This window comes from Helicoverpa armigera, chromosome 15 (genome assembly GCF_030705265.1).
Source record: "Helicoverpa armigera isolate CAAS_96S chromosome 15, ASM3070526v1, whole genome shotgun sequence".
Lineage (NCBI taxonomy): Eukaryota > Metazoa > Arthropoda > Insecta > Lepidoptera > Noctuidae > Helicoverpa > Helicoverpa armigera.
Window position 1 is genome coordinate 5,056,515 of NC_087134.1, and position 19,710 is coordinate 5,076,224.

Consider the following 19,710-nt stretch of genomic DNA (forward strand, 5'->3'; position numbering starts at 1 on the left):
CATACGTAGTAAGAACAAGCTTTTATAGAATAAGTTTACTTCTTTTGGTTTTATACAAAAAGATGATTTGATTACACAAATAAAAACTTTGATAGCTAATACTTAACTGTTCGAAAATCATACATTTGTTTACATTGCAATAATTACTTTGTCTTACAAGTTGTAAGAAAAATGTACCAAACTTTTCTTTAATTTGCTAATAAGTGGTCAAACTACCCTTCTCAATGTTATAGTGGAAAGTGATTAATTGATTATGTTATTCGCAGATAATATAGCATTCTAATGGTGAAAGAATATTTAAAATCGGTCCAGTAGTTTTTGAGTTTATCCATTACAACCAAACAAACAAAGTTCTCTAACAACGAACGAACAAACTCTTTATAATATTAGTATGGATCAAAAAAATATTGAAATAAAGTAGGAAGTCGAATAATTTTAATCAACTAAATCTAAAATATACAATTCTTTTCGAACGAATGATGACATGACTATTTTTTTTCTAAAATGGCAACACCAGTCTGTGGCTGACAGTCAAGCGCGTTTTGGATCTTTGAACGCTAAAAATTGTGATGTAAAAACGAGAAAAATAAATGTTTACTGGCCATCATGGCGAATCCAAGAAAATTTAGTGAAAAAATTGCCCTCCACCATCAAAAACAAGCAGAGGAAACAGCTGCTTTTGAACAGATTATGCGCGAAGTTTCCGACGCAACCCAAAGGGTATGTCGCCTATTTACTCAGGCAGTCGCTTCCTGGCCGTCAAATGTGCCCGCCGACGTAAACAATAATCCATTACATTATACTTATTGCGCCTAAACAACAAAGTGAACATATTTTTTATTAAACTCGATAGCAAAATACCACTCGGTTCTCTGTGTATAGTTACAATTATTGTCATTGTCAAAATGAATTGTAAGTCTATTTGGTATCATACACAATAGCTAGTTAGAATATTATGAGTGTAACATCTCCTAATGAAACTGTGGAAATATCAAGTTATATTCCTCAGTCATAACTGATAACAATAGTAACTTGCCAGTGAAGATAATTTTGTGTTGAGTTCTAGACTTCTAGAGTCAGACATATTGTAAGTCTAGATATACTAACACCATGTTTTGTGATAATAACTGATTTAAATTAATTGTTACATAATTTCAATTAAATTTTGATTCATGCAGTCTGTTATGGATATTTGTTTGATTATTTTCAATAAACACAGTAATGTTAAGTATGAGAGTACAGTCAAGAGATGTTCAGGCATCATGATTGCAGGTTAATTCAAGTAAGGTAGCAAGAGTGAAACCGCCCCCCGAGCCTAATGATAATGTTGAGACTTCACTCCGGCCCGCACAGCAAGGCTTGGGCACGTTCCGCAGTGGCTCCCTGCCAAATGTGGCTGCACCACAAGCTAGCGCCAATGAGCAGGAAACTATTAAGGTTCCTTTGTTTTGGAATCTGATCATTAAAATCCCTTAATAGCGTAAATCTACCAGTATATGATCTTGCATGTAGTCAATACCTTGACAAATGCTCTTGTGATTCTTTTTGAATTATATAATCAATAAAATACTTATTTAAATATTTTCATGACTAATCAGGGTTATTACCTGCAAGATTTGAATGAACATGTGATTTATGGTAGAATTTGCTATTCCTATATTTTTTTTCCGGTAGTGGTGCAGTTGTAGCTGGCTGAATTTGTAATTCTTTTCAAAACTTCTTTTATTTTATGTATTCTCTTTAGTTCCCATGCAGTTTTTATTTGTCAAAGCATACGAAAAAAAATAGACCACAAAAGTATTAAAATAAACAATCATTGAGCCTTCTAATTGCTTTGTCACCTTGTAAAAACTTACTTGAATATTGTTAAATAGAATCAAATGCCTGTAATAATAAACAAAGTATGTAGTAATTCTTGTTAACTGAAAACTGTGTCGAATTCATATTTACATTATAACATGTGTTCTAATAATCTTTCTTGTTCACCAATGTTAACTTCGTCATCTGTTCGCTCACACACTACAAACAGATTTATCTATGAATGTCTTATAATTTATTACTGTGTGGTGTTCTATTATTAACTTAAAAAAAAAACAATGAATTATTATTTTGCTTCCTGTATAGTGCGGCTTCGAAATTTGATTTTATAGAGATTTTTTGTTTTTAGTTAGTATGACTGTTAAATGGCAATAAGTATGAAAAATCTCCTGTCAGATGGCATGTTGCATTTGTAATATTTCATGTTCATATTCCCTGCACTTATAGAAGTAGTGTTCTGATTGTATTGGCCCTGCTATGCCACCTGTTAGAACAAGACAATAGATTTGTTTCTTTTAATATAATGTTTAATGATAGAGATAGTAATAAGTGCAAAAATATGTACAGACAAACTAATTCAAGTAGTTAATCTTAGTAAAAAAAATATTAAGTCCTAACATATTCTTACATCTTTTTGCACACTTTTTGTAAAATCGTTTTTAAGGCAAATGCATACATATTTTGTAAAATCCAATACCTTATTTGCCTCAATCACAGTAACATCTATTGGGTAAAATAATTAAAAGTACAGGAAAAATAGTTTAGATATCTGAGCGTCATTCATGCTTGTTGGCGTTTCCCGCCAAACTAGCCGAACCGGAATTGTGGCGTTGGCGTAAATGCAGGGGAACCCTTTATTTACCGGTGTTTCAAGGCTGCGATTTGAAGGGAAATGTCAGCAATAATTCTTTAGTTTTTAGTCCTTTTTTACAACATTAACGTTTTTGTTTGTATTTATGTACTTGTTGTTGAGATGTGTGTGTTTTTTGTTGTAGCCGGAAGAATTACCGCTATCGAACCAGTATGCTATGGCCGGGGGCCGGAGCGGCGGCACGTCGCCGTCTCGCTCGCCGGCCGGCCAGCGCGGCCGTGCCTCCTCGTCGGTCGGGCCCATGCGCCGCCCGGCAGACCGGAGGCACGACACCAGCCCCTATGGCAGCACTGTATACTTGAGGTAACTTCATCACACCAAAAAATATCTCATACTGATGATCTAATATACCTAAACAACACTAACCATGTCTGTCTGCCGTTATTATTAATATTCTGACAGAATTTCATGACGTAGCTTTATGTTAAATAATAATTATGTACCTAGCACAAATCTACACGCACACAGCCGGTTTCTTCGTTACTAATAATACGAAAAAAAAACTGGTTAATTTATTGTTTTCGACACTGTAATGTTCTTTTGTCTCAACTACGTATCTCGGTAAACACTGAACAAACAATAAAAAAATATATTTAAGTTATAATTGAATCAACATAACGTGCACTATATAGCCCTCGAGGTTACGATAATTAAATCAGTCACTAACTATACTCCTTACGTCACTCCTCTAATCATGGTAGTCATGTTGAATTATTATCTAAAATAGCAAGTCGCAAGAAGCCGCCGGACGCACAATTAATTCCAATTTAAAACTAGAAACGTGTTGATAATATTTAATTACTAAGTTCATGAGGTAAAATATTTTATGAGTCATTTTCATGTCATGTTAATTCAAGTTTCATTGTAAGTCGTTCTAAGAAGCCTCATTCATATTTAATAATAATAATTGTTTTATAGAACGTGTCAACAAACACTGAGGAAACATTGCTAAACAACTACATATGTACTATGTATGAGTACACAACTTATAATATTTACATACCTATAGGAAATAAAAATATTAAATTCTTTGACGTAAATCTGTTTTCAGTTCACTTAGCGTTGAGCTTATTTTATTTAAAACATAAATATTACCTCGAAAAATAGTAATAAAACGATTCAGGTTTTGCCTTTCTACGAAGCGCTTTAGATTGGCGTATAAATTATAGAACGTGTATGAATTTAATTTATTCTGCAGACTAGCTTATCATGATCTCAGTTTTAAGGCGAGTTTACCGTCTGAGAGCTATAGTAAAACTGCATTAACATTTTTAAAGAATATAATATGCATACTAACATCGACATCGAGAACGAAAAAAAACCGTATGAGTAATCGATAGTCTGTTAATCGATTACTTAAGTAACCATTTTCCTGCTTATCTCTTGAAGTTAAACGTGTCGTGTTTTTGCGATGTTTTTAATATGACGTCAAAACTTTAAATTCCAATTCGATTAAAATGCGTAATAATGTTTGCGTAAGGGAATATTGTTAGACGAATTTAAAAACAACATTTTTTATGACACTTTAAGTAAAGTACTTGTTAGCTTATAAATGTTCTATAACATACGGCCTAGGTATATCGTTTATTTCCCGACTGCAATACAAACGAATAATTCTTGACACCTGTTTATTATAAAAGAAAAACCCGCAGGCTGGGTCCTTATTTCGAATGAGGAAATTGTACGCTAAAAGAACATTCATAAATGCGGTTTTGTGCATTTTGCAAAAGGAATAATAGTCTCCAGATTCACTCCTATCCAAATCTCTTCTAAATTCATCATCAACCGTTTGACTTAGAAAGCTTAACAATCTCATTCATGGTTATAATATTAGTTACGAGAGCCTATCCAGTTATACACTTATCATCCTTACTTATGTACTTCTTTCTTGGCGGGAAACCATCTACAACGCGCCAATATTAAAATTATGCCACCCTAGAGTCCCGAAACACCAATTTCGTGTCGAAATACAAACTCTAGATGTCTCTGACTCTTTTGAAATATAAACAACTCAATACGTATTTACTATTTAAGCTTTTAATCCAGAGGTTTTATGTATTAGGAAACTCATAAACTGGTCTATTTGAACAAACGAGGAAGTGGTGAAAGGTAGACTTAACTTCAGGCCTGTCATGATAACTAATTAGAAACGCCTATTTTTCTTGTTTCTTTAAATGATTAAGCACTTTTTATACATGAATAGTTTGTTGGTATCGGCTGCCATTTGTCTTTTTGACAGCTTCTAGATTGGTAGAAAGTCTAACCACGGAGTATCGTATCTACGGTTTTAGTCATCCAATAGGTATATGTTTCATCTAAAAATAATATTACTCCGATAAATCTGCCTATTAGACTGGAAGCTACTTCTATCATACTTGGAAACAGCTCAAGCAAAAACATTTTTTTAATTCTTTGAATGGCTACGGGAATTTTCCAGAAATTTTCCTCGTTCTTGGAACACAAAGACCTCAAGAAGAAGTCAATAAAAGTGTAACATTCCCCGATCCACCCTAGTACAGAACACCCTGGATTTCCCACATATTCCCAAGGAACTGTTGATGATAGTCAATTTTTAACAGTAGTTTCGTTTTGTTCCAGTCCGCCGCCGGACAGTAACTGGCGGCGGACGAACTCAGACTCGGCGCTGCACCAGTCGTGCGGCGTGGAACAACAGACGACGGCTCAGCCGCTGTCGCCGCACCGGACCATGCACTCGCACGCGCACCCACATCTGCATCCTCACCAGAACCATCACAGAAGAGGTGAGTAGACTGTAGACCTTAGCTATAAAGGAAAGATTGGTTTTTTTAAGGAAGGTAGATTTTATGAACTCGTCTTCATGGGATAAAGGTCAAAAAGAGTCGTCCGTAAGTAAAACGAATCGTTTCTTGTTTATGAGAACTGGTCATAGCTATCATGGGCAGTTTTGGCGACATGAACTGTTGGTCATTTTGCTACCTACGACTACTATCGGCTATTCCTGACGATCCTGAAAGTCGACTATTTAGTCTGACTGTGAAACTAAAACGATCCACTTTTGCTTAACTTTCCAAAAGTTTCAGGAAAGCTTTATATTCCCTCGTGGAAACTAACTGATAGATCTGCCGCCAGTTATATTATTCAGCTAGTACCTTGTATTCCACGGCTTCGGAATAACGGGTCGATGACCTATCTACATGTGATTCTCTACTTACAATCTAATAATTTCATATTTCATTTCAGGTGACATCCATTTAGATGTGTTAGCGCCAATGAACCCAGCAAATCGACCAAGATCGTCATGTGAAATACCCAGAATACCTAACAATAATAAGTGAGTATGCTATTACGTTATGTTATTGATGGCGGAAAAAACATCTTCATATTTTATCCCTAAGCTCAGAACATGAATGACAACTCCATAAATGGTATTCTGAGTTAAGTAGTTGAATTGAAAACATTTATTATTATGACTCATTCTCATTTGGAACTGACCGAATCTCAAATCAGTACCTACAAAAAACCTAAATGCCAGAATTACAAAATGTTTATTTTTAACCCAATACCTATATTATCATGTAGGTATGGAAAATTTTATAAGAAACAAACGTTATCAAGAACTTTATTCTGTGTTGATAGTCGTAAAATTTGAGGAAAATTAAAGATGACGTTTCTTTTTAGGGTCCAATTTTTTGTGCTTTCAATTTATTTCAATGTAATGTACTACTAACACGTTTTCTGTTTAGCACGTATGACTGTTTCGACAGCGTATACGCGGGCGGGGAGGGCGGCGGGGGGCTGGGGGGTGAGATGGCGGTCCCGGGCGGGTCGCTGCCCGACCTGACGTCGGTGCACTTCCCGCCGCCGCACTACGCGCCGCACTCGCAGCACGCGCCGCACGCTCACCCCGCGCACCGCGCCTCGCCCGACTACCAGCCCAGATACGTACGTACCCAAACACCCCCCACCATTGACCGTCATTTCATACCGCTCTGTGATTCGTCTGTTTGTGTTAACTGAACAACGTGTAGTGTTTCAGCTGTTTGCATAGCTACCGAGTAGCCCGTCCGGGAGTTTTGATTTGGTGTTGCCATTTTAAAATATTCGCCAAGAAAATTGGGAGTTTAAAGTCAGGACTATCTTTCGAATTAGGTAGTTTCCTTGCTGTATAATGACGTCACACGTTACTCTTTCTTTTTGTGACATACAAAATATATGGTCTTTAAATATATTTTTTTAAATTATATCTGGCAATACTAACCAAAAATGCTGTCAAGTCGCAGTTTCTATTCGTACAACTGAACAGCTGACTCGGTGGCTGTGTATCTGTGTTAACTGATCGCCAATCCGTCCCGCTCAGCCGACCGAACTGATAAGAACTGCATCTCACGTGTTCGGCACGCCATACTCGCGTGATACTACTAATAGGTTCAAGTTGAACTGACACTCAATACACGTGCGATTAAGGACCTAATTACTGTCGACAGAAATAAATAATCGCTGAATGGAGAGAAATAAGATTGGATGTTGCATTCTATTTCGAATTCTGCCGTGATAATTATATTTAGATAGATCAATAATTGCATCGGAAGCAAGGATTGCTATAGGACTCCTTTAGGACCGTAGGTACACGACAGCGATGCCGTAAGGAATTCGCAACTCAAGCGGGTTATCAAATAAATAATGACGTACAGAAAAAACGCAATTAAATAGAACAAGATATACCTTTTTAGTAAAATAGATGTACCTATTAAGCGGGTCTTACCAAAATGACCCGTTCCAATTGCGAATTCCTTTGACCACGTACTTGCCACGGCACGGAGATCGCATGAGGTTGCGTGGTTGCAGTCGCCGACATCGCCGGGCGCCGTGTCGCCGGGCGGCGGCAGCGTGTCGCCGGCGACCGGCGGCCTGTCGCCGGCGTCCGGCTCCCCCGTCGGGGCGACAGTGCCTCTGCATCAGCAACACCACGACACATTGCCGCAGATGTATGACGCACAGGTCTGTGTCGCATGGCCAACGGAATTTTGTAATGCTACTACTAGATGTTGCACTCGGGTTCCGAGGAGCTCTTTCACGCACCGGGTCGAAAATATTGCCCAATTTTTCATCAAAATCCGACCAGTAGTTTTTGCGTGAAAGTTTTGTTTCAAACTTTCGTTTTTAAAGTTTAGTGTGATTTCACATCACAGAAATCTTGTTAAAGTGAAAGTTTACAGCTTACATCAAATAACTTTTCCCCTCTGAAGACAGCATTGATGTTTGCGCGCGCGTTTGTTTTCTTAGTACATTTTGACTTGCGCAGGCTTTAATAGACAAGTATGGGGGGGCAAAGTTATTTAATGGTGTACTTCAGGAGTTTCTTTCCACAGGTGTCGAAATGTATAAATGATTTAAATAAGAATAGAAATAATATCGCTAGATTTTGGATTAATAGATGCTTGTTTTTTATAAATTTTACATTTAAACGGTTTATTTACATTAATTTGAAGATAAACGAACTGCCAAATTGTTTTTATGTGTCTACTAATATTATTATTTGAAGAAAATCGCGTGAACTTTAGTCGCCATTGTATTTTGTGTCGTATATCGAATCTCTGATAGCTACGCACACGCGTGTGACTCACAATCTTGGACGCCGCGGAAATCGCACAATAATCAATTTACATTACAAACCAAATCTGTCTTGTATTAAAAAACTATTTCAGTATCGATTGATCGGACATTACTATGCAAGAATTCACGCGTTGCTCTGACAAAACATTATTGTCTATCAAAAATGGCGTGCAGTTCCCTCAGCAGCGATGCATAATGTAGATAGCTGGTTAATGAATAATCTGACAGCGAGTGAATCATGTGTAACGAACTAGTTGTAGTACAGTGTACAGCTCTAACACCGGCTTGGAGAACGTTAACATGTGCCTCACGTGAGCACTCACTTCGATACCAACTTTAACATTTTTGTTGTTTTTGTTATGTTTGTGTTTATTTGCTTTCTACACAAATCATTTTTTGTTTATTTCAGAATCACTTATCTGTACCAAACACAAATAATTATCTTCATCATAATAAGGTTCGTTTTCTTTTTTAACCTCCTCTTAAAATTTTACTCCCGCTCATTCTTTACAGGCGGTCGCTTGAATGCTTTGAAACGCTGTCTGTTGTTGGTGGCGATATTTTTGATTATCTATAACAGAGCTGGGTCTCGCTAATATCCTACATATCTATGTCTTTGACATTCATTCTATATTTCGTCTTTTTCATTCATCACATTGGTGCTTCGTGCATGAATCGACGTTACTAACTTGTTTTCAGCTAACCATGTTCACTAATAACATTTCGAAGCAATATATTGCTTATTTCAGCACCTCCGCACTTAACGACACCTTCGTATCCTTTATCGATATTGTAACAAATATATTTTTCGTAATATAATGTTATATTCGTCAAAACACTATTTATTGGTGACTTAATTTAAATATGAGAAATTTTATGACTTTATATGTTTATTGATGTCACGTTCTCGTGGCATTTGCGTTCTAAGACATGAATAGCATAATTATTAATTATAAATAAATATTCATACAAATAAAAGTCGTCACTCATGGCATGGGTTATTCAGCTGACATGAGGTCACACATGGAATTATTTATTGCAAGGATAGCTGAACAACTATCGACCTTAACATTAATAGAAAAAAAAATATGGGTAAACTAGTTTTCTGTGAAAATGTTAGAAGGATTCTTCTATCCTAACTTTACTATCACTCAATGCTAAAATCTACTAAATTGGCAAAAAACACACATACATTAATATACAAAAATGAATTTCGATATTTCTCAACTCCGCTGTAAAGAAATCATTCGACATTACAGAACTGAATAACATTCAACCAAAATAATCAAATTCAATTGCGACAGTAATTGCCAATGTTCAATAAAAATGATAGAAAGCTCAATAAACTTGGTTACCCAGATTCATTATGAGACACATGTGTAACTAATGAGTGACGACTGTTTACTTTATTTATTATTATTATTTGCTTTTACTACTTAGGTTGTATCCAACATAAATTATTTTAAGTGCATGTCATAATCCTAAAAAAACTCTTGTTCATTCTCTAACGGTTTTTACGCAGTTGTGATGAATAACTGCATAAATTACGATTGAATTATGACATGTGGAATAACTAACATTGGAGCATTACTCATCGTAAACAATTATATTAACACGAGCTATAATATCTTACATAAGCTTGCAATACTAAATTTTGAATATAACTATCAATTGGCATGATTACTTGTATATATTTTCAACCAGTTTATTAAAATTATTATCTAATTTATATGTCTGCAAAAAATGTGGTTCTTTCTTTGAATTTACGAAAGCGGAAAACCATTTGGTTTTATGGTTTGTATGAGATATTATTATTTGAAGAATCAACCACATAAACAGGATGATCATTTTTGCCATTTCGAGGAATCTACATAACGGTTCACTTCATGATTATTTTTAATTAGCTTTAATAATTAATTCGATCTTAACATGCATGTACAAATTGGCTTCTGGCTAAAAGCAGTGTGATGCTGTCTTATTTACAAATTAATTATTGCAAATTAGTAGAGGTGGGCGGTTGGTATCAATATATTTGAATGAATTACATTTCAGACAGGACATTGAACTCTGACAACTCCATATCTGGACAATGTGGAAAGTTGTGGCATTCATAGAATGTACAACAGTTATTTGAATGCACAGTGATTCCAAGATAGTTGATGGCCCGATAAAAGTCGCTTAGACTTCTTATTTGTCCTAGTTCTTAGACATATTTATGCAAAAAAAATATCGAAGAGTAGTAAATAGATAGCAATCAGATACCAAACTGCCAATGCCCTACATTTCTAACTCAAGAAAGCATTTTGTAAATTTCGCTTTTAACTACTAATTCAGAATACTGGTCACACTGTTTTCTACCTTCACAAGATGCTATGTTCCCATGTAACGTGTTTCTTTCGGCTGGTTTCAGAATATGTCGCCTCTGGACCACGGGTGGATACCCTCCGGCTACCAGACGCATTGTAGTCCGCCCTCACAATATTCCTCAACGTCGAATATTAACATACCTTCACCAACGGTAATAAAAAAATATAATAGCCTATAATATCGATATGTAATATTTTATTCATTCAGTTTAATCTTTAAACAGAGCATTTATGAAAATCAATGCTAGAAATTCTTATTGCTTTACAGACAGGTTCGCTGTTTAGAGGTCAATGAACTGTGAATTGCTTGTAAAGACATTTGCAAGTTTTAATCTTTCCACTCCCAGACTGTTGTAATTAATGTCAACTCAGTGCTGGTGGCAAATAAATCTGTTTTCGACAGCATTAATTAAAGCTCAATATTTAATGATTTTGTTCTAATTTCAGATGGTGCACAGTCCAGGGAGTCCGGTGGAGTCACCGCAAACAGACTACAATAATTTACATCAAGCGTTACTACAACCTTTCGAGCAAATCACAATGGTAAGTCAAACGCCAAAACTAACACACTCATAATTCATTGAACGCAAATCAAACTGGTTTCCGTCCACGTGACGTTGAAATATTTATGTTCAAGGACAATCTTGAACAGTTAACTAAGTTATAAATAAGACTATCATTTAGTGCTGGCCATTTGTAATTCCATTATAAATGTATGCGTGACATGCGGTACGGCTCGGACGGCCTTGACCGTAACTATCATTAGAAGTACAAAGGAACTGGCATACAATTAAATAATACATTCCTCTTCCTTGTTTGATTTAATTTATTTGTAAAAATATTGATTTTGTGGTCAAACAATATATGCCGGTTTGATGTAAGAATGAAATAAAATGCTGTTACAAACATCCTATTAAACAATTTCAAACCATAAAATACCTATTCCAAAATTGATGTGATGAACTTTTTTAGTATTATGAAAAAAGATTTTTCATAGACTCAGACGAAATCACCTGTTGTTTTAATGACCATAAAAGTTTAAATCAATAAATTCTTTTAAATGACATTATATTCAAAAACTAATAACTTAAAATAAACAGCTCCTTACAAACGCGTTGTTCGCAATTTAGTCGATTGAAAATTTAAATTACACGGACACCAATGTTTATAAATAAATAACATGCCTAATTGATAGGAAACCGGCTACAACGTGCGTTACGTAACTAACGTAACATTTGAAATAACAATAACATTAATTTATTTATACTTATGCTTCAATGGAACAGCAAGGAATTGTAAGTAAAAAAACGAATAATCAATTGAAATGCAATGTTTAATGACACTGGTATATACTCTCATCATCAAAAATGTACTTGAAAGTAGTTTAAGGACAAAAGAATCAAGACTAGTTAATAATTTTGGCACATTGGAAAGGAATAAAGTATTTAAACGCACAATATAATAAAGCTGCACTTCATCAATCATCAAATTAAAGCCAGCACATAGAGAATATACCTTATATACAAAAATAATACACTGAACTATACAGGGTGATTATTTGAGATGGAAATAATTAGGGCAGGTAACTCAACCGGTTTTAAATATATCTACTCTATCAACATTCGGCCATAAAATTTTATTATAGAATTACCTATCAATTTTTATTTTACGACATGAACGATACATAATTTCAACCAATATTATTTCGAGTTAGAAACAAAATTAAAATTGGATAATGACTTTGTATCGGTTAAGGTACCACCCTACATATGAACAGGTATTTGAGACGGGTTTTATAATCATACTAGTAAATACATAAATATTTAAGCCACGTATTCACTGGGAAACAATGTTTCAGATACACAGTTTCTGAAACATCACGTAGATGTTTACAGCAACAATGTTTCGGAAATTCTCCGTCCACATCGTCCACAGAAACAAAATTATATGTTTCTGAAACAAAATTATTTGTTTCAGAAACACGTATATATTGTTTCTGAAACAGTGTTTATAAACAATTGTTTCTCAATGAATACAATATGGCTTTATTGCTCTGAGAAACTGGTCTCATGTACTTGACCCGTTGCTGTGATAACAATAGCAAGTAAAGTTACTGTCTGTCAAATGCTAATGTGTGTGATATATACCTACCTTTATACGTCACTATATAAATATCAGTAATGTGTGACTTACATATGTACCCACAAATCAGGTATTTAAGTGCCTAACAGTTTGTTTATAAATGTTAACATTCGCTGATTGACGTAAACATAAAAACTGGATTTCCCACTTACCAAAAAGGTAGTTAAAATTATGATATATCTTCAAAATATTGACTACTATTTGGCATATAAGAATGATATTTAAAATGTGCAAAGTGACGCATATATAGGATAACTGGTTTATTTACGTCATGACTGTTTTTTAAAAGTAAGAAAAACTTCATTGTCTACTATTTGAAATTAACAGTTAGGTAAAGCTCTGATTCTATTGACGTCAATTCGGCATACACGTCTTACTCATACTCAATGATAGTGGTATTCCCACCATGTGAGATACCTACCGGAAAACATCAAGAGTAGGTAATTAAACATCAACAAAAGTTTTCATTGAACAACTTTGGCAATCGTTACGGGTAGTCAGAAGCCAGTAATTCTGACAACCAGTCTTACCAAAGGGTATTGGGTTGCCCGGGTAACTGGGTTGACGAGGTCAGATAGGGCAGTCGCTTCTTGTGAAGCTGAAAGCTGCATCCGGTTACTCTGGAAGCCAACCCCAACCTAGTTGGAAAAAGGCTCGGGAAATGATGATGATGTGGCGCCAAGTATATTAGGTTACTCAAAAATTGAAATGACGATATCACATCCCATTAGTAATCTTTTCCAACAGCTTTAAACACACTTTTGTTGTTCATACAAATATTGATTAACTATCAATTTTATTATAGTTTCCCTCGGAGTTTTTTTTAAGTTTATTTCATAAGTTTTCGTAAGTTTGCAAAGTTTTTCAGTTACGACCTGACCGTTTCTTGGTTCAGTTGACAGTTCTTTCAGTCACAAAACATTCGGTACAGGCTTAAGATCGGTATAGGGATTTTTGTTGATATATTTGACAGACTGTAACTAAAGTTAAGTGTGCTAGTGTGTAATATGTGTAATATTGGTGGATGTTGGCCAAGGATTGGGCGCAGCTGGTGCAGAGCCTCGTGGAGTCAGGCTGGACCGCGCACGTACAAGTGGCGGAAAATGTACGACACTCCCCCCTCACGCATTTATAGTGATGTTTATCGTGATTCGTGGACGATTTTACCGCTAATTACATATTCATATTGTGAAAATAAATCGTCTCATTACACAATGTTTAATTGAAAAAAAAAATGCTTGTATTTTTGTGGCAATCGTCACTTTTTTTGCAACGTATCAAAAACTTTTTGGAGACGCTGTCCTCCTTGGACTTTTTAAAAAGTGTGTTGAGCATAGAGAATAAGTGAGAAGCGGTGAAATCGTAAACTTGTCGCTGATTCAATATTGAGTTATTATTACGTGTCGTAACACTTAATTCCACGGATATTATTATTAGCGCACGTACCTTTACGAGTTTAGCATTTACAATAAGCTGGAGCTCTGTTCACATTTCATTTTGTTATCGCGACTTCCCTTCTAGAGAAAATAAATAAACTATTAATTTAATTTGTCAAATTAGTTCTTATTACTGTTGTGTTAAAGTCCACTTTGTTGTGCATTTTTCTAAATACATTGAAGGAGTCGGGTTTATTTTCTCTAGACGAAATCTTCGATAGTACTATTTCTCTAATTCGTATAAATATATGAAACATACATTTAAAATAGATGCCAAAGAGTATTATAGTACTATTGAGACATTTTCCTATGATTTGCATATTTTTTCCAAAGAGTATGAGAGAATTTAGGCATGCTCGACAATTTTTGCAAGTAAAAAGTAGTTAATATTGTCAGAAACAATCCTAGTCTATGACTGGTATTTTATTTTGATAGTCTTGGTAAAAGTTTTTGGGTCTATTCATAACTTTTTTATCGTATTGATTCGGAAATAAAGACCATTTTGGTATTATTGTCATGAGCATGATTATCGCACTCTTTAGTCCGGCCGATTACATTCATAAGCATAATGCTATGGCTATCAAAACGTGTTACACTGCGTCAATGCTAAAGTAACAGCTAACATATATTTTTGAGCTTAATCAAACAAATCATCAACATTATGCTTGTGACATTTAGTAAGTACATATAATTTTAAATAGTTCTTATTTTGACAATCCTTATTTGTAATACAGTCAGTGTTTTATTTTCCAATGTTGTTCAGTGGCTGTACCGCTTCAGTATTACAACCTCATTAGACATTGTACCTAACGTTACCATGGATCTGTTATTGCGGTAGTATTAGTGACGTCATGTGTTTTTATTTTCAGAATTTGCTGCGTTTTTTCTCTATGTTTTCTCTCGCTTGCCGATTGTAGGTGTGTGCGTGAGGCGTGGTAGTAATTTGTGTGTTGTGTCCACAGTTGGACAACCCGGTGTCGAGCTACAATACGACGTACCTCAACCACGGGTCACCGCATTCGCCGCAGACGACGAATTCGTCGTTATCATATCCCCAGGTCTGTATTGCTTTTTTGGTCATTTTGTAACTTGTCTTGAGTGGCTTAAGAGATTGGTTCCCAGAAAGGCATGGCATTAGTTTCGCGATATCGATAGTAGTGTCGTAAGCCATGCCACCCAAACAAGCATTGCTGCTTTGTCATGCCTCGTGCAATGTAAGCGGTGTGCATGGAAGGACCTGTGTCTTGTTATAGGGTCGGTTCATATCTAACGGAATATGCGTCGCGTATTACCGGTCGCGTAACGCCAGAACTGACAAATATACGGTAAAACATTCAATCATTCACACCTAACCGATGATGCGTTAGTGCGTCGATCATACATTTATGATACGCTCGACGCATTTTCCGTCAGATATGAACCGACCCATAGACTGACACAAGCTATACCTAAAGCTACTCTTTTGAGAGAGGCCCCCTGCTCTAGCCGCACGCGGCCTGTTCTTCATTTGTTACACATGGACAGGCGCGTACGTGACTGATGTTGACGTCTGCTCACGTCCTCATCAGCCGCGCGCGTTTGTCGCGTTTACCCGAATGAATCCAATTTTATGTAAGGTTTTTTCCCCTCAGTCGACGGCGACGAGCTGCGGCAGCGGGTCGGGCGCGATGGGCTGCGCGCGGCACGGCTCGCGCGACCCGGTGGCGGGCGGCGGCGGCTTCGCGGCGCTGCAGCCGCTCGCCTCGCCCTCCGCGCCGCCCACGCCCGCCACGCCCGCCTCCATACCCGACATCGTGCTCACAGGTAACCCACCATACAGCTCTTTCTCGTACCATAGGTATAACTCGCCTCTCTGTCTTTAACAGACATCGTCAGATCAAAATTTGTATGAATTAGGTTAGTTATTGTTTGAGGTTTATTTGCACACTACATAGAGAGTCAGTTACAATACGAGAAGATGAGCCAGTCTCGTTAGAGAGGGCAAACATGCGCTGCGATGACCTCGCGTCGCGCCACCAGCTATTTTACTATGTGTGGTCACGTCGTTGGGGCGACCAGACTCGCTCGTACTCGCGAGTTTATGCCCGCTCCATTTATAGGCCGTGCCTTATATTCTATCTATCTGTGTTTTGCTTACTAGAAATATGTATCCTACGCTTATAAACTCCTATGTACTTCCCTGTATATTACTACCCTTATTTACTTTCGATATATGCTCCCTTATGTACTACCCTGTAAACTTACTCCCCTATGAACTCTTATACTCCCCCTACATGCTCCCTTGTCTACTATACCCATATACTCTCACTGTATACTCGCTCATATAACTACAACACAACATTCCCCCATTGCAGACTACTCGGGCGAGCTGGACGCGGGCATGTTCGGCGGCGAGGAGGCGCAGCTGCGCGCGGGGCTGGACCTCGACGACCTCAACCTGCTGGACGACCCCACCGCGCTCGTGCCCGACTCCGCCGTCGAGCACGAGTTCCGCCTCGACCGCTTGTAGTACCCGCCACATTCCCCCACACCGAGTACCGACAACCAATCAGAAGTTCCCACTGTAACTTAAATTTCGAACTGACAAATGCGTAGGACAGTCGTGGGCTAAACCCAGGGGCTCAATTCTGCTAATTTTACTTAAGCAAGGCAGACCAATGGCAAACCAATGAATGTCTTACCAAATAGTAGAATGCCCCATAAGGTTAATACTGCTATTGAGATTCAATTGTTACACACACAGATTCAATTATTGTCACATTATTAATTTAGCGGAATCAAGCCCCGGCAGAGTATTCTTAATAAGCTGGCTGTAAAACACCAGCCTATCAATATAGGAGTTTTTTTGTGAAAGTGGGTCATATTTGTGATTGGTTGTTAGTACAAATATCTGGATTTTATAGTCACTGTATAAGCCCGGGCGGTTAGAGCTTACCAGTAAACCCTTTCGAATACTATGCAGTGTACGGATATGCTTAATTTTACCAGAAAATGTTGTTTTTGTTCGAAAAAGTTCTAAATAAACCATGAAAGGTTTTCAGATTTTACTTTATGGAGTTGGTAAATCTTAGGTTTTACTGGAAAATCTTATGACTGACCGTTGTTCGGGCTTTTACAGTAACACCATCACCACTGTTCTACAGGGTGATTTGTACATAAAATAAAGAAAACTAAAAGTGTTCACTTCGATAAAATTGCATTTAAATCGCTAATGTTGCATGCTAGTATAACTACCAGTCCTCGGTTGCATTAACGAATTATTAAATGGATTAAAGTCAACTTCGAAGCACCATTATTATAATTCTGTCAGACATTTTTAGCGTCATTCAGGGATTGCTCAAGCGTTGACTGAATTTTAAAGTTAACCGCAGACGTCCAAATGGTTGACATGTGTCGTTCCATTACAAGTGTGTGTCAATTACAGTGACACACGGCGGTGTTTCTACGTTATGTAGCATGTGTACATTGTGTCTCAATGTCCCAATTCCTTTTTGAATATAGTTGTTTAGTGTAAACAGTCTTTAGGCCATTGTAAATATGAGGGATGCTGTTTAAGAGGTTTTTAATAAGCTTTTGTCGCAAACATATCTATGTATGTGCGTATGTATGGTTGCGCGGCTCGAATTGTATACATCGATTAATTAAGATCGATTATTTTTTATTTTTTTAAGTACACCTTTCGTCTTAATGTGTGTGGGTAAAGTGGTCGCACTCGATACCTAACTGAAGAGGAACGATTTAGTTTACAAGGTCATTGCTGTTAACCTATATCACTTTCTAAATCTCTTGTTTAGAAAGTGACGAGTAGATATTGATAATAGATCTTTGTAAAGTATTTTTTTCCTATTTATTAGGTATTGAGTGTATTTTTAATTGTATGTAATAACCTTGTTTGTAATATGACATATCGCTGGCGGTCATAAAGACAACGTGTGTAAATATGGCGCAGTTGAAGCCAGCGACTTCCTGAGGCGGGACGCTTGCGATACCTAGATTGTTTCCGACAGATACTCGATGCTAGATCATATCCTTGTTCTCTGTTTTACAACAGTAACTATCTGAAGTTAAACTTTAAATAGTTATTAAGTTTCGATATATTTTAGTTGTTAATACACTTTGCACTCGTAACATTAATTATGTTTATGTTTTCTCTCTTGTAATGTTATGTGAATTTATAGTTGTATAGTTTTTGTAATAAATGTATGACATATAAATTATTTTTAATACGACCGCGCGGTTAATGTGACGAGTGCACTGACATACAAGTAGACATTTGTGTTTTTCTGTTTTGTAAATGCTCATTATATTATGTTTTAAGAGTCTAGTCATCAAATTATGTTCAGGAAGTTTTAACAGTTTTCATACTATTCAACTGATTTATAATGTACAGATTTCATTCCATTACAATAATGAGGCAATTTGAATACAATGATTTGTTATAATGTAGAAGACCCGAAGTCTCCGCGGCTATTTGATATCTGCTCGTTTACAAAAGTCATATCTATTGCGACATATGTATTGTATATCTTTGTGTTGTGTACAGTGTACGCAGGTTTACGACTGTTCGTGTTGTTATGGTTTTAAAGTTTTATTTAAAATTCCGCCATAGAGGTATGTGCTGTATGACAGATGATATACTTGTACTGTATAAATAGTTAATGTACGATAATTGTGATAAAGTAAAAAGCACAACATAATTCATTGTGAAGCCTAATCTGACGTTAAAATAAGTTTCTTTTTTCTTATTAAAGTTTAAATAGTGTTTTCTAAATTTTAGATACATTATGTACATGTTATATAAGCTAGTGTCTGCCAAATGCAGAAGATTACGAATATCGGTCGGGTTTGATTTTGAGTCCGAGTCAGGTGCAATATCGTGTATGTTGGGATGTTTCGACCTCGTCATGACACTCTTGTTTGAATATACGTTCATATATTGTTTAGTTGTTCAATTCGAAAAGTACAAAGTCAAAATTGTGAATGTTAAGTTGCGACTGTGCGTGAAGATGCGGAGTGTGTGTGGCCGCTCTCGGCTGCCGCGCCGCATTCCAAAAGTACTCATAGTTATAAAACCTGTTGGATTTTTTTACCTTTTGCATTTTGGACTTAAGTTATAAATAGTAATAGGATAATTGTATGTGCAGTTATGAGAAGCTTTCGATGCCCTCGGAAGCGACGAGACACCATTCTGTGTGATCGAGTATTTCTACAATTCTTAAATCTATGGATTCATACGACATTTAATTATAGGACATATGTTTTTTCTCAAATATGCACAAACTTAATGAAGATTTTGCGGTAAAATGTTTCAAAGGTTTGTTTTATTTAAACCAAATGTACATAAGTGTGATAGAGATGAAACGGTCTCATTTAAAAATAAAGTTGTTGTAAGTATTTTGTTTCTTTTTCATCATTACCTCGCCCTTTCATATTTGTTTATTTAATTTACAAAGCTTCTTAACCGGTATCAGTTCGCAAATAC

The 19,710-nt window shown here is 36.4% G+C and overlaps 1 protein-coding gene across 8 annotated transcripts; it reads left to right on the forward strand.

Annotated features, from left to right (window-relative positions):
• Positions 1-497: 497 nt before the first annotated feature.
• LOC110382017 (CREB-regulated transcription coactivator 2) lies at positions 498-19,622 on the forward strand. 8 transcript variants are annotated; one of them, XM_064038199.1, is made up of 14 exons: positions 498-720; positions 1,273-1,437; positions 2,814-2,992; positions 5,288-5,451; positions 5,912-6,002; positions 6,415-6,613; positions 7,517-7,669; positions 8,694-8,741; positions 10,695-10,802; positions 11,098-11,193; positions 13,829-13,897; positions 15,191-15,286; positions 15,860-16,031; positions 16,583-19,622. In XM_064038199.1, the coding sequence occupies exons 1-14, from the start codon at positions 607-609 to the stop codon at positions 16,735-16,737; spliced, it is 1,809 nt and encodes a 602-aa protein (XP_063894269.1). In that variant the 5' UTR covers positions 498-606; the 3' UTR covers positions 16,738-19,622. The 8 variants fall into 8 exon arrangements, with proteins under 8 accessions (XP_063894269.1, XP_063894270.1, XP_063894272.1 ...); XM_064038200.1 differs by having other exon boundaries at positions 6,436-6,613; XM_064038202.1 differs by lacking the exon at positions 13,829-13,897.
• The last annotated feature ends 88 nt before the right edge of the window (positions 19,623-19,710 follow it).

Bases quoted from the DNA above. Each gene is read 5' to 3' on its own strand.
- LOC110382017 (XM_064038199.1), top strand. From the start codon at position 607: ATGGCGAATCCAAGAAAATTTAGTGAAAAAATTGCCCTCCACCATCAA. The intron at 7,670-8,693 runs GTCTGTGTCGCA...TGTTTATTTCAG, and splicing joins CGCAGATGTATGACGCACAG to AATCACTTATCTGTACCAAA. The intron at 15,287-15,859 runs GTCTGTATTGCT...TTTTCCCCTCAG, and splicing joins CGTCGTTATCATATCCCCAG to TCGACGGCGACGAGCTGCGG.